This window comes from Aethalodelphis obliquidens, unplaced genomic scaffold (assembly GCF_003676395.1).
Source record: "Aethalodelphis obliquidens isolate GAN/ISIS:26980383/991018 unplaced genomic scaffold, ASM367639v1 scaffold8, whole genome shotgun sequence".
Classification (NCBI taxonomy): domain Eukaryota; kingdom Metazoa; phylum Chordata; class Mammalia; order Artiodactyla; family Delphinidae; genus Aethalodelphis; species Aethalodelphis obliquidens.
Window position 1 is genome coordinate 3388650 of NW_020837952.1, and position 14218 is coordinate 3402867.

The 14218-nt window shown below is 51.0% G+C and overlaps 1 protein-coding gene and 1 non-coding gene across 4 annotated transcripts in view; one reads left to right on the forward strand and one right to left on the reverse strand.

Annotated features, from left to right (window-relative positions):
* Positions 1-14218, reverse strand: part of GALNT6 (polypeptide N-acetylgalactosaminyltransferase 6) — a 34721-nt gene that overhangs the window by 11106 nt on the left and 9397 nt on the right. For 2 of the 3 annotated variants that reach the window (XM_027106311.1, XM_027106314.1), the window contains 3 exons: positions 11433-12025; positions 9296-9468; positions 931-1080 (listed from right to left, as the gene is read on the reverse strand). In XM_027106311.1, coding sequence (XP_026962112.1) covers positions 931-1080; positions 9296-9468; positions 11433-11923 — 814 coding nt within the window. In that variant the 5' untranslated portion in view covers positions 11924-12025. Of the gene's footprint in view, positions 1-930; positions 1081-9295; positions 9469-11432; positions 12026-12339; positions 12643-14218 lie in introns of all 3 variants that reach the window. The other variant, XM_027106312.1, reaches the window with a different exon arrangement.
* Positions 12619-12725, forward strand: LOC113621363 (U6 spliceosomal RNA). The gene has a single exon (XR_003433150.1). It is a non-coding gene; the product is annotated as a U6 spliceosomal RNA (small nuclear RNA).

Below are 14218 nucleotides of genomic sequence, written 5' to 3' on the forward strand. Positions count from 1 at the left end.
CTGTGGACAGGGAAGCACGTGCAAGCTCCACGGCCACAGAGAGTGGACAGAGATCTCCCAGGACCCTCCTACACCTGCCCTCTCCCCCCAAAAGAGGCAGAGGTGGCTTTGGAGGGGAGAATGGAGGTCTCAGGGGAGTAACATGGTGGACCCAAAGGCACAGGGAAGGCCCCGGAGGGGTGTCTTCAGGGTCTGTAGCCTATCCACTCAGTCGGCCCTCCCCACTCAAGTGTGGGTTTCACAGGGGGGTGTCCCCTCTCCCAGGGATCTCTGCACCTCACGCTTCAGCTCCAGTTGGAGAATAATCATCCCTTGGGGATTTTCGAGGAACTGCATGTATGACTTTATTTAGCCTTCATTTTGTTGGTGAGTAAGGTTGGCATCCTCACCCCACTTAACAGAAGAGAAAACTGAGGCCTGGTTAGTGGCAGGGCCAGGACGCAAATCTAGGGCTTCTGACTCCAAGGCTATAGCTTCTCAGAATTTGTATCACTGCTTTTAGGGAACATTTCTTTCCCTGAAAATGGTGGGGAAGTGTTTTGCTTTGGGGCAAGAAGCAGGCCTTCCTGGCCCCATGTGGCCCTGCAGGAAAGTGACACGCCAACCAGTGCCCAGTGGCGACAGGAGGCGTCTCCGGGGGCTGGGCTCAGAGTGAGGTTCAGATGGTGGCGGGAGAGGGGAACGTCTGGGGCTCCAGAACACACTCCCAGCAACTGTGGGGTTGCCAGTTGTTTGGGGGCTGTGGGTGCCTCCTGATAACCATCCTTGGCACTGGGGTGAGAAAGGGGTAGAAGCAGCTAGGGGAGTCCCAAGCCTGCTTCGATCCTGGGACAGCAGAGCTGAAGGTGCTCTGCTGAGGCCATGGTCCCAGCTCTTCCTTCTGCCAGGGAGGGAAGGGGGACAGAGCCAGGCCGGCCCTCTTCTACTCACAGTGGGCATCCAGGAAGGTGAGCACCTCCGCCTGGGCCACGCTGGCTCCCAGCAGCCGGGCGGTGATCAGCCCCTTCCGTTCCTCCTGCCGCACCACCTTCACCACCTGCAGCTGCTTCACGTACTGTTCCAGCTGCTCCTTCAAGTACTCTGGAAGGGACAGGGTCATTGTCGCCAGCTCACCAGTTTGTTGCAAACCTAATCCCCCATGTGCACCAAGTCTGGGCGTTCTCAGGCCTCCAGCAGGCCTGCATTTTAACCCTCCCGCCCACACTGCATTGAGCAACTCCACAGAAGCCCAAGGTCGGGGGTGGTGGTGGAAGGACGAGGTCCCCTGTGTGGTCCCACTGCATGTGGTCGCCTTGCCAGGACATTCCACCGGCTCTGTTGGGCCCATCCTGTGTCTGCGTACTGGGGCGCCTTCTCTAATGTCTGAGACAGGACCTCAGAGTTGTTTCTTTGGTCTCAAATCAAGTTATCAACTTCTGACAAAGGCTCTCAGATGCCCCTCTTGGTCTCTGCACTCTCTCAGCCCCCATCTTTTCAGAGCTAGGCCTTGGGCCTCCCCTCCTTTCCACACCTGCAGGTTGTGGCAGTCATTTCTCCCTGTCTGAGTCCCTGTCTCCCAGGCTCTTCAGAGTAAGTCTGACAGGTAGAGCGGACACAAGTATTGATTTCCGGCTTCTGGGGCAGCAGCAAGAAGTCTTACTCTAATCCTCTTTTTTAAAACATAAATTTATTTATTTATTTTTGGCTGCATTGGATCTTCGTTGCTGCGCGTGGGATTTCTCTAGTTGTGGCGAGTGGGGGCTGCTGTTCATTGCGGCGCGTGGGCTTCTCATTGTGGTGGCTTCTCTCGTTGCGGAGCACAGGCTCTAGGTGCGCGGGCTTCAGTAGTTGTGGTTCGTGGGCTCAGCAGTTGTGGCTCGCAGGCTCTAGAGCTCAGGCTTCAGTAGTTGCGGTGCACGGGCTTAGTTGCTCCGCGGCATGTGGGATCTTCCCGGACCAGGGCTCGAACCTGTGTCCCCTGCATTGGCAGGCGGATTTTTAACCACTGCGCCACCAGGGAAGTCACTCCTCTAATCCTCTTTATTACCTCCTCTGCACATGGAATTCTTTAGGAAGATGAAAAGATGCTGAGCGGCTTTTTAATTACATTTAAAAACCATGTACCCAGCACCTCCATGAGCTAGGCACAGTGGTGTGCCTGGCCACCCAGGGAACGGGCCACGGCAGGGTAGGTGATGAGTGACCTGCTAGAGGTGGTGCAGGGCTGGGGGAGTCTCCAGGAGGGGCAACCATCCTGAATTGGAGGGGGTGGGGAAAGCGCTTTGAAGGGAAGGGTATCTGCTGAGATCTCCAGCCCCTTCTGAGAGAGGGCTCACTTCATGACTCTTGTTATTAGTCGGAGATCCTCAGAGCATTAAATATAGCCCTATTCTGAAGCAATGCACCTTGGAACGTAGTCCAGATCTTAGTGATGTTTCAGTACCTGCTGTTTTGGTTTATCTGTGCCACTGTTCTGTTCCCCGCTGTGCAGAATGGAGTTGCCTGTGGTTTCAGAAGTGGCGGGGCGGGGCGGGTGTGGCAGCTGACTGTGTCCTTTCTCTTGAGGGCTGTGGAATCGGCCCAGAGCTTAGGCCTCGCTCTCAATGCAGTGTCACACAAACTGGGGTCCGAAGTCAGTTTTGTGGAGGCGTGACTGATCTCTCGCTCTACTCGTTTTGTTTTTCTTTTTGGCCACACCGCGTAGAATGACGGATCTTAGTTCCCCCACCAGGGATGGAACCCGGGCCCCCTGCAGTGGAAACTCGGACTCTTAAGCACTGGACCGCCAGGGAAGTCACTCTCTCTCTACTTTGACACACTCACACACACACACACAGCCCAAATACCTGAGCACTACTATGTGCCATTCATGGAACTAGGTGCTTCCATGTTGACTTTTTTTTGCTGTACGCGGGCCTCTCACTGTTGTGGCCTCTCCCGTTGCGGGGCACAGGCTCTGGACGCGCAGGCTCAGCAGCCATGGCTCACGGGCCTAGCTGCTCCGTGGCATGTGGGATCTTCCTGGACCGGGGCACGAACCCGCGTCCCCTGCATCGGCAGGTGGACTCTCAACCGCTGCGCCACCAGGGAAGCCCTTAACTTTCTTGTTTAATCTTCTCTGTGAAGATTAACGCGCTATGAAATAGGCAGTACTGTCCCCCGTGTTGATGAATCAAAATTAGCCTCATTTGGCAGCTTCAGCCCAGCACTCCCTTAGCAAACACCTGTGAACACGCTGCCAGGTGCCAGCCACCATCCTGGGCAGGGAGGCCGGGGTCTGGGTCCTGCCTTCACGGAGCTCCTAGGCCCATTCTCCAAGTACAGCCCCGAGTGCTGGCTCTAACAGGGAGGTGGGAGGATCCCCGTGCGCGAGTCTTACCTTCTCGGCGCGGCTACCGGCGGACATTTCCCCTGAGAACATAACTGTGCTTACAGGAAGTTCATGGTGGTGGAGATAACCCAGGGACAAAACATCATAGGAAGTGGGTTTTGTGGTAAGAGCACGTCAAGCATTGAGCTGTGAATGTCAGGGCAGCCTGAGCTCTACAGAGCCCTTCCCCCATGCCTTCCCTCCAATCTCGGGTGGCTAGGTGGGACCTGGGAATTCTGCGCATGAGCCCTTTGATGGGGGTGAGATAGCTCTCCTAAGGCAGGCCCCTCCCTGTACCCACTGGACATAAACCCAAGAGCTGAGTGTAGCAGAGCCGAGTGTGGAAAGACAGACGGTCCCAACCATTTTCCCTTATGTCCCTCAGACGAGACCCTCCTCATTTAGGTTCAACACCACCCCACCCCAGCCCGGCTTCACTCCTCACGGCTGGAGTCTATGAGACTCCTGTGACCATCCCCCCCCAACACATGCCATACTCAGTGCCATGTCTGAAATACCATCTATATGCAGATGCTCCTGGGCCTCTTTTCCTGGCCTTGCCATCTTCACTTGGATGTCTAACAAAACCACAAACCTAACACGCCTGAAATGGTGCCGCAGATTTCTTCCCTACCTGCCCTCCCAGCCTCCCCCCATGTAAATACATGGGACCAGCATCCCTCCAGCTGCTCTAAACTAGGAATCGTGCTGGATTCTCCCCCTCTCCCCCTCCACAAACAGTCCTTCAGCAAATATGGCCAGTTCTCTCTCTCCATCCCCACCGTCACTGCAGCAATCATGTCTTAAGTGGTCTCCCGGCCTCTACTCTACACTCCTCTTCCCAATCTATTCGTGACATTGCAGCCACAGTGAGTTCTCTCTTAAAAGTATAAATCACATCATGGCACTACGGTGGTTTAAAATTGCACTTAAAAAACGAATCCAAACAGTATGATGGTTCCTCAAAAAATTAAACGAAGAACTACCATATGATCCAGTAATTCCACTTCTGGGTATACAGCCAAAATAATTGAAAGCAGGGACTCAAAAAAGTATTTGTACAGCCATGTTGATAGCAGCATTATTCACAATAGTCAAAAATGTGGAAACGATCCAAATGTCCATGGGTGGATGAATGAATAAACAAATGTGGTCTACACAAACAATGGGGCACTCAGCCTCAAAAAGGAAGCAAATTCTGACATGTGACAACATGGATGAACCTTGAAGACATTATGCGAAGTGAAATAAGCCAGACACAAAAGGTCACATACTGTACGATACCACCTATACAAGGTACCTCCAGTAGTCAAATTCATAGACAGAAAGTGGAATGGGGGCTGCCAGGGGTTGGGGGGCTAGGGAATGGGGAGTTATTGTTTAATGGGCATAGAGTTTCAATTTGGGAAGATGAAAGAGTTCTGGTGATGGTTTCACCACAATGAGAATGTATTTAATGCCACTGAATAGTACACTTAAAACCGGTTAAGATGGTAAATTTTATGTGTATTTCACCACACACATTCAAAAATCCAAACACTACACCACTGCTTAAAAAGGTCTCGTGATTCAGTTCTGCTCACCTTTGTAAACTCACTTTGTATCAGTGCTGTTTCTGCTTCCTTGCTCGCTTCTCTGCAGCCATGCTGACCTTATTTCTGCCCCATTAACACACTAAGCCTCAGGGCCTTTGCGCTGGCTGTTCCCTTTGTGGGGAGCGTTCAGAGTAGCCTTTCTTGGCTACTCTGACGAAAAAAGCTGCCTAATTACTGAGTAGCCCATCACCTGCATTCTTATTTTTCTTCTAATTTAATTTCTTCATAGCACTTATTATTATCTGCAATTATTTATTTTCTGTCTTTCCCATTAAAAAAGTAAGCTCTAAAAAGACAGACACCTTGTTCAACTGTTCACTGTTATACCCCTGGAGACTGCCCAGGGTCTGGTGCTCAGTAGGTACTGATAAATACTTATTAAGCACATCAGTGAACCTCCTTTATTTATGCTTCTCTTGTGGACTCTCCCTCTCTACTTTGGCTGCTGAAAAATCTAGAAAAGAGAAACAAAACAGAAAGCCCTTCTTGTAGGGAGGACTTCCTCTCTTAACTTTTCCTCTCTCGTTTTATGCTGTTTTCATTTCATGCCCATCTATACTCTAGCCAGCCTCAAATCGAACTGCAATGCGGAAATTTTTCTTGATTAATCCTTTTGCAAGGAGAACAGGAGAAAGGAACGAGTGTAACACCCTTCGGGCGTATTCTACAATCCTCCTGCCCAGATGGAACACTTAGACACTGGGCTATATTTTCGAACCCAAATCAGGACTCATTATCGGCCTCTTTCCATCTCCAAGTGTGAGGATTAAACTGGCAGGTGAAACTGACATGTGGGAATAGAATTTCTTTATGGCGAAGAAAATATTGAATGGAAACTTTCCTAAAAAATCCAGGACATAGAGTTACTACAGAGACATCTTCCTATATTATTAAACAAGGAAAGAGGTAAGAGACAGCAGTAATAAAGCAACTTTACTTGTTAGAATAGACACTGGAAGTTGTAATTCAACTAGAATTGGAAGCTTTGAATAATTCCTAACTTGCATTACTGGTGTCTCTTAGGAGTTCAGGGGGCCACGAGAGGAACTGCCACTCACTTCAGTCCTGACTGGCCAGGGGAGATGGCAGTGGGGGAAATCGTGGGCTAATCCAAAGTGCTCCCAATGTCTCCTCCCCTGCGTTTCTCACAGTGTGTTTCCTGACTTCAGGAAACACACACCTCCTCTCCTTTCCTCTCCCTGCTGATTCCTCTTCCCTTCCTACAGCCCCTCTCCCAGGCCAACCCCGTTCCCCACTCCTCCTCTCTCCTTGGGGAACTTGCTCACAGAGGATCCTATTCATATCTCGGCTCTCTGGGTCCTTGGTAAGTGTTTGATTTCCTCCCAACCATCTAGCGAATTCCCACAGGAGGGAGGCATATGTTCTCCTACTCAGCCTCCCTGCCAAGGGCAGGGAAGGGCTTTGGACAAGGGGTTGCCGTGTCTGGGGTGTGGTAGACGGACAGTCTTGGGGGGGGGCAGGTTTTAGGAGCTTGTGGAACGTGCCAGACCAAGACTGGCCCTCGGCTGCTGACCTGGCCATGCAGGAGGGAAGTCTGTGCCTGGGGACGGACTGTGAAGTGGGAAAGAAAAAGTTCCCCAGCCTGGCACAGGGCCTCTTTCTGATACCCGCCCCCCAGTATCACATGCCCGTACACTTGTGGTCAAACCGTGCTGCCGGGCACCTGGATAGGAGGACAGAGAGCAAAGACATTGAATTTCAGCAGAGACACGGCCATTGTTTGTGTGTGTGTATAATGAGAGCCAGGTGATCTGATCAAATGGTCAAATGTGTGGGAAATTTTATCCCACCGTGGACTGCAGAGACCATGGATCTGAGGGTTTTTTCTTTCTTTGCTGAACTGAACATTGCTGAAAGTACCTCTAGAGTCCCAAAGCCCTCAAGGTAGGGTGGTTCATCCCGGGGTCCGCAAATTCCCTGGAATTACAGGCACAAATGTGGGTCTGTGCACACTTGTGGCAGCTGTGCACGGTTCTAGAGAGAGGGGCATAGATTTTAACAGGTTGTCAAAGGAGGCCAGGACCCAGGAAACTAAGAATGGCTGGTTTCGGTTTTTCAGGCAGGTGATTCCGAGATGCTGGAGTTGACTGTATGAGAGAGTCCAGGGCAACAAGGGAGAGGCCACCAGAAGGAACCGGAACAGGTCGGGTGGCCCGAGAGGGGCAGGCTCTTTGCCAAGCCCATCCTACTAGGCACAGGCCCCTCTGCCCTTTCAAAGCTGTCCGTGGCGGCCTGGCACTACGTCACTGGCTGGCCTCGTCAGAGGAACTGCCCAGCTGTGCCTTAGGGATGTACACAATTCTGAGTGACAAGCTGAAACTGTTTAGAGCTTCCACCACGTGGGACTCAAGGGAAGAAGCTTCTGAGGGATGGGCCGCTCAGGGTTGTGGGGAGAAGGGTTATGAGAGAGCCCAGTTTGAGAGGAAGGGCAGCTTCCACATTGGTTTCCACTCCTCACAAACAACCTGCTGCTACTGAGATCCTCGGGGGCCATTCTCAAGCCCCAACCCTCTGCGCCAAACTCCCTGCCCTCCCTTTCCAGAAGCTAATCGCTCTGCTCCTTATCCACCAGACCCTTTCACTGCATCCCTCGTACTTGCCTGCTTTTGTTTTCTAAGTGCTGCCAGGTGTCTGTCCTTCCCAGGGAAATGTGAGCTCCCTGAACAAATGGACCAACAGTGCCCATACTCAGCTTCTCCTCGCACTGCCCTCCGTGGCCCTAGTCCTCTTACCCAGAGGGCAGGAGGGGGCTGGGGGAGAGGAGGGGGCGTCAGCAGCTCCACTGGAGGGGCCGCACATTTCCTGCCCTCGATACGGGAGCATGGGCACAGGAAGCCAACCCGGGAGAGCCCCAGCCCCCACGCGCCACCTGGGAGGAGGGCTCAGCTCCTGGAGGACCCCAGTCTACCGATGCATGGATCCCGCAGTCCCTTTCCTAGTTCTGGCCTCGGCATCCCATGCTCAAGTGATTTATGAACTTCCTCTCTGGACTCGGGGTCCTCTTCCTCTCTTCCTGACAATTACCCTCCCCAAAGCTGCCATCCTTCTGAGATAAGGTCACCCTCCAGCTTAAGCACCTTCAATGATACCTCGTTTTATTTTCCCCCCCAGATAAATACTTTTAGCACGGCATGGATTTCATTCACAAACACACAGCACAAACACACTGATGTTTTTTTCCGGAAGTTCTCTCTTCCGGGACCGCCCTTCAATACCTCTTCTCTCCCTAAACACTCGGGCTTTCAGGCGCCGCTCTAACCTGGCCTCCATGGTGGACGGCCCCAGCCATGCCACACAGAAATAACACCTCCCATAGCGCCTTGCTCCCATACAAAGAATAAAATGAAACTAATGCACACGGAGCTCTTACGCAAGACTAAGTACTCTGTAGCGCATGAATGATCTAATTTACCACCTATCTCTGAGCCCTCGGCCACCACTGTCTTCATTTTTAGAGGAGGGGACTGAGGTTCAGAGAGGCTAAGTGTCTCGCCCAAGGTCACAGAGCTAGGAAGAGTCAGAGCTGGGACTTGAGTTCCTGGGTGTCAGACTCTCAAGTCCATGCCCTTTCACGTCTGTTGGGGTGTGTTACAGGCCACACCATTGTGGTTGGTGCTGTTAGCAGTCATCTGACTACGGGAGCTGTTAGCCTACTCAGGGTAAGAGGTCTCACTTGTCATTTGTCTTTTCTTTTGGCCACATGGCACGTGGGATCTTAGTTCCCCGACCAGGGATCGAACCTGGGCCCCCTGCATTGGAAGCGTGGAGTCTTACCCACTGGACCGCCAGGGAAGTCCCTCACTTGTCATTTTTCATACTATCCCCTATGCCTAAGTCAGTGCCAGGCACAAAGTACTCCGTAGATGTTTCTGGAATTGCTTTGAATGGTGGAAGTTTGGCAAGCAACCTCACTTGTCTATTACCAACTATAGCAAAGGGCTTCTGAGGTGGAATCTTCAAGAGCAAGGGAATGGTCCGTCAGGTAGGAAACAGAGGGAAGGCCGTCCCCACCCTCTGCCCTGCCCTGACCTCTCCTGGCATTTCTAACTTGGGGTTGGGCTTGGTAGCTCTAAGGGAGTCCTTGAAGCCAGAACTGCTAAGCTTTTGGAGCTCTTGGGGTAAAATGTGAACGAAGCTTGGGCTCTAGAAATGCGGTCTACCTGCCCCCTGGCCCCCATCTGCCTTCTTCCTGCTCCCAGCCTCTATGATGAGCTGTGATGCCAGACAACAGGCCATGAGGCAGTGCCTGCTCCCTCAGGAGCACCTGCCCGCTTTCACAGAATACCAGGGGAGACCCCAGGCCTCTCCTTGGGGGGCCCCCTAGCCTCACCTTCTGTGCTGGCGTCATCCACCAGAATGATCTCCTTTAGCAGGACGGCTGGGGTGGTGTGCAGGACACTGTACACCGTCCGCAGCAGCGTGGACCAGGCCTCGTTGTGGAACACAATGATGACGCTGGTGGCAGGCAGTGGGGGGCAGCGCCGGAACTTCTGGTTGACACATCTGCAAGGATGAACGTGTAGATACAGCTCTCCAGGTCCCTGGGAGTTCCAGGGGCAGGGAGGGCTCGGTCCACAGATTCCTATAACCATCCTTTGCTCCTTGGATCCCCCAGCCTCCATTCCCCATTGGAGCTGGTAATAGCTGCTCCCTGTTTCCAGCTTTCCCACCATTTGCCACCTACTCTGAGCCTCTGCACAGGTCCTAACCAAGCCACTCCAAAACCTGTCTTCCCCAGAGCTGGCTCGGTGCCCCAGCGGTGATGCCGAGGGCATCCCCCTCACTTCTCTCATCTGCTCTAGGAGTTCCCAGGGCTGACTCTCTCTTCCTCAGTGATATGTGTGATGCATAAAGTGTAATCCAATCCAGAGGTCCCAGAGAGGAAGTAATAAAAGGCAACTCTGACATCTGAGAAAAGTGACTACAATTTCCATACTCAATAAGAGGAAAAGGCTTTTCTCTTTATAATGTACAGTTTCTCTCTAATCCATTTCCTCATGAATTCCCTGGAATCTGATACTATTATCACAAACAATTTCCTGTGACCTTTTCTCTATCCTCATCCACTCCAGCCATTCTGTGGCACTTGGCCACACTGCCACCATCTCTGACACGCCATCTCGGCTGGGGGCAGGAATGTGTGAATGCTGGATCTCAAGGAGTCATGTGGCCTAATGACGTTTTTTTTTTTAATCATTATAGTTTTTAAAAATATATATTTATTTTATTCATTTATTTTGTTGCGACAGGTCTTAGTTGCGGCTTGTGGGCTCCTTAGTTGTGGCACATGGGCTCCTTGGTTGCAGTAGGTGGGCTCCTTAGTGGTGGCATGCGAACTCTTAGTTTTTAGAGAGAAACTGTACATTGTGTGGCATACATTTGGGATCTAGTTCTTAGTGTGGCGTGCATGTGGGATCTAGTTCCCTGACCAGGGATCAAACCCAGGCCCCCTGCATTGGGAGCATGGAGTCTTAACCACTGCGCCACCAGGGAAGTCCCTTGATGCCCTTTCTTAACCCCCTCTGCTGATCAGAGAGGTTTCTCAGCAGCCTTCCAGAGGAGACTCCCAGACTTCCTCCACTGGCTGCCCTCACGCCCACTGCCCTTCCTTGCTAGGAGCCCTAATAACTTGGGGTGGTTCCATGTTCTAGGCCTCCAATACTAGGTCCTAGTCTGAGGAACCCCAGGTTCGAAGTCCTAAAGAATCATGAACTCGAGGACGGGAACTGCCATGTGAGAAAAGGCCAAAAAGGGTATTACTCTTGAGTTGGGAATGACAAAGTGTACCTGAGAAAGACACAAAATCTTTGATGTGAGGACAGTATGAACACAGACTGAAGTGGCTACGGCTCAAAGATCTAAGAACTGGTTCACTGCCTGGGATTGAAAGTACAAACAGCTTCGAATAAAGCTTGGAATGAATTCTTGGCCCTGTGAGTCTTCACTGAAAGAAACCAGGAGGTGTGGGGATAATCCTGACCACCAGGGCTGCTGTTGGGAAATGCCCTTGGCCAAGAGCTCAGCAGCGGAGTCCTGCAGTCTCTGGGGCAGGCCTCAGCATGGGGCAAGGCCACCGAATACGTGGCCTGCAGTCAGGCCTTCCCAGTTACCCCTAGGCCACGTCTGGTCCCAGCCTGGACAGAGGTCCTTTTTCTGTACCCTGTCACCTTCACAATTGTGTTTCACTCTCACAGGTCTCCCTGAGCCTCTGGCCTGACCATAATATGAACCCCACACAAAATCTCTGACGTGAGGATACAAAATCTTTTTGTACCAAAAGATACAAAATCTTTTGTGCCCTGGGATAAGGGCAATTGATTAGGAAAAGTGAAGGCTTAGAGGAAATCCTTGCCCATACTCAAAAATCCCTGTCAGCCCTTTACCTGGTCCTCAGCCCGTGGCCGTGGCCACACCAGCCACACCTTTGGCAGAGCCCTGGCCTCACCCCAGGACACGGCGCTACTTACTCAGGGGGTCGGGTGTCCGGGCCCAGGGCCCTCTGCAGGGAGATGCGGTCGCTGGCGAAGGCATTGAAGCAGTGCTTCTTATAGCCCTCTTTCTTTTCCTGGGTCTCCTGGGGCGTCCACTGTTTCTTCTGAAATGCTTTCCCATCTGCCCCAGGGCCATTGGGGTCCTGTGGTGGCCGTTCCCAGAGGGGCTTCAGCTCAGCTGGGGCATAGAACTCGGGGAGGCAGGTCCGGTTTGTGGAGGCCAGTGTCTGCTGGGGCTCCGGAGCCCTGATCTGGAACCTGGGCATCGAATCCCTAAGGTTGTGCACGGCCCCCAGCATGAGGTCCAGGACATGATCCTTCCGGCTCACCAAGGATTTCAGCCATGGTTTCTCTGTGGCCTGCTCCCTGCCGCTTACATCCCTCTGCAGGATGAAGAGGAAGAGCACGAAGGCGCTGCCCACCATGGCCAGGCGCACGGCCATGTGGCGTCTGCGGAGCAGCCTCATCCTCTGGAACCAGTGGAAACCCCGGCTGGGTCAGCTCCAAGCGCTGGCCCGGCCCTGTAAATAGCCTGATGGGTTGTGGTGGCCACACCCTGGGGCCTCGGCCTGAGAAGGGGGGATGAGAGAGAGAAATGACCCAAGGCAGTGGTGGGGAGGGAGTCGGGGGATTCGGGGTTCACGTCCAGGCTCTGCTGCTGAATGGTTACATCACCTTAGCCCAGCCACGTCACTTTCCTGCACCTAAATTTCCTCCATCCAGAAAAAGGAAAATGGACTCTGTTTCTTTTCTGCCCTAAGATTCTGACATTCATGGATCTAGAGTAATTGGAACACTGAAACTCTACATGAAGAGATTTAATCAACTTAACCACTTTGAGAAACAATTTGGCATTCTCTAGAAAAATTTAAAACGTACATACCCTACGACCCCACAATTCCTCTCCTGGTTTTATATCCCAGATAAACTCTGGCGCGCGTATGCCAGGAGGCATGCACAAGAACGTTTCTAGCAGCACTGACGAAAAAGGCAAAAATCAGAAACAATCCAAATGTCTGTCAGCATTATAATGAATAAATAGCGTGAAACATCCACGGCACAGAGGACTGCACAGCAGTGACAAAGAATGAGCCACTTCTACATGCCACAACTTGGATGCAATGTTGAGTGGAAAAAATCACGTTGCAGAAAGATACATCCAGTGCTCAGTTCTGCAGCACATAGACTAAAATTGTAACAATACAGAGAAGATTAGCATGGCCCCTGTGCAAGGATGACACGCAAATCTGTGAAACGTTCCATATTTTTTGCAGCACTATTTACAACAGCCAGGACATGGAAGCAACCTAAGTGTCCATCGACAGATGAATGGATAAAGGAGATGTGGCACATTTATACAATGGAATATTACTCAGTCATAAAAAGAAATGAAACTGAGTTATTTGTAGTGAAGTGGATGGACCTAGAGTCTGTCATACAGAGTGAAGCAAGTCAGAAAGAGAAAAACAAATACCGTACGCTAACACATGTATATGGAATCTAAACAAACAAATAAAAAAGTTCTGAAGAACCTAGGGGCAGGCCAGAAATAAAGATGCAGATGTAGAGAATGGACTTGAGGACACAGGGAGGGGGAAGGGTAAGCTGGGATGAAGTGAGAGAGTGGCACTGACATATATATATTACCAAATGTAAAATAGATAGCTAGTGGGAAGCAGCTGCATAGCACAGGGAGATCAGCTCAGTGCTTTGTGACCACCTAGAAGGGTGGGATAGGGAGGATGGGAGGGAGATGCAAGAGGGAGGGGACATGGGGATATATGTATATGTACAGCTGATTCACTTTGTTACGCAGCGGAAACTAACACACCACTGTAAAGCAATTATACTCCAATAAAGATGTTAAAAAAAAAAGATACATCCAGTATGATTCCATTTACAGAAAATTTAAAAACACATAAAACTAAGCAACGTATGTTTTATGAATACAAAAATGAATATGTGTGGGACTTCCCTGGCGGTCCAGTGGTTAGGACTCTGCGATTTCACTGCCATGGGCCCAGGTTCAATTCCTAGTCGGGGAACTAACGATTCCCGCAAGCCGAGAGGACTGGCCAAAAAAAAAAAAAAAGAATATGTGGTAGAGCTACATATAAAGAAAACTAAAGAAACAGTGAAACCAAAGTTTCTGAAGAGGGAGGAAAGATATGGGAATAAAGGCATACAGGCGACTTCAAAGTGAAGTGATTTTTTTTTAAAGCGGATGGTGGCGGGACTTCCCTGGTGATCCAGTGGGTAAGACTCCTCGCTCCCAATGTAGGGGACCCAGGTTTGATCGCTGGTCAGGGAACTAGATCCCGCATACATGCTGCAACTAAAGATCCCTCATGCCGCAACTAAACAAGTTCCTGCGTGCTGCAACTAAAAAAGATCCCGAGTGCCTCAACTAAGACCCTGAGCAGCTTAAATAAATGTTAAAAAAAAAACAGTGTATGGTGGTTGCTGGTGGCACTGCTCTTCTTTGTACCCTACACATATTTTATAAATATTCTGTATCTGCTCATATTTAATAAAAAAAATCTTTTTAAAAATCTAAGATTCTAATGATAGCACCTTCTGGCAGGAACATGGCTTCCAGCATGTACCCCCACGTACGTGGTCCCAGACCTCAGAGGAAGAGTGATTGTAAAACTTTCTGTACACAGCTCTGCAAGTATAAGGCTCAGGGGTTAAGGACTAGACATCGGTGGCAACAAACCTGGGCACAAATTCTGGACCTGCCGCTTCTAATAATAACAACC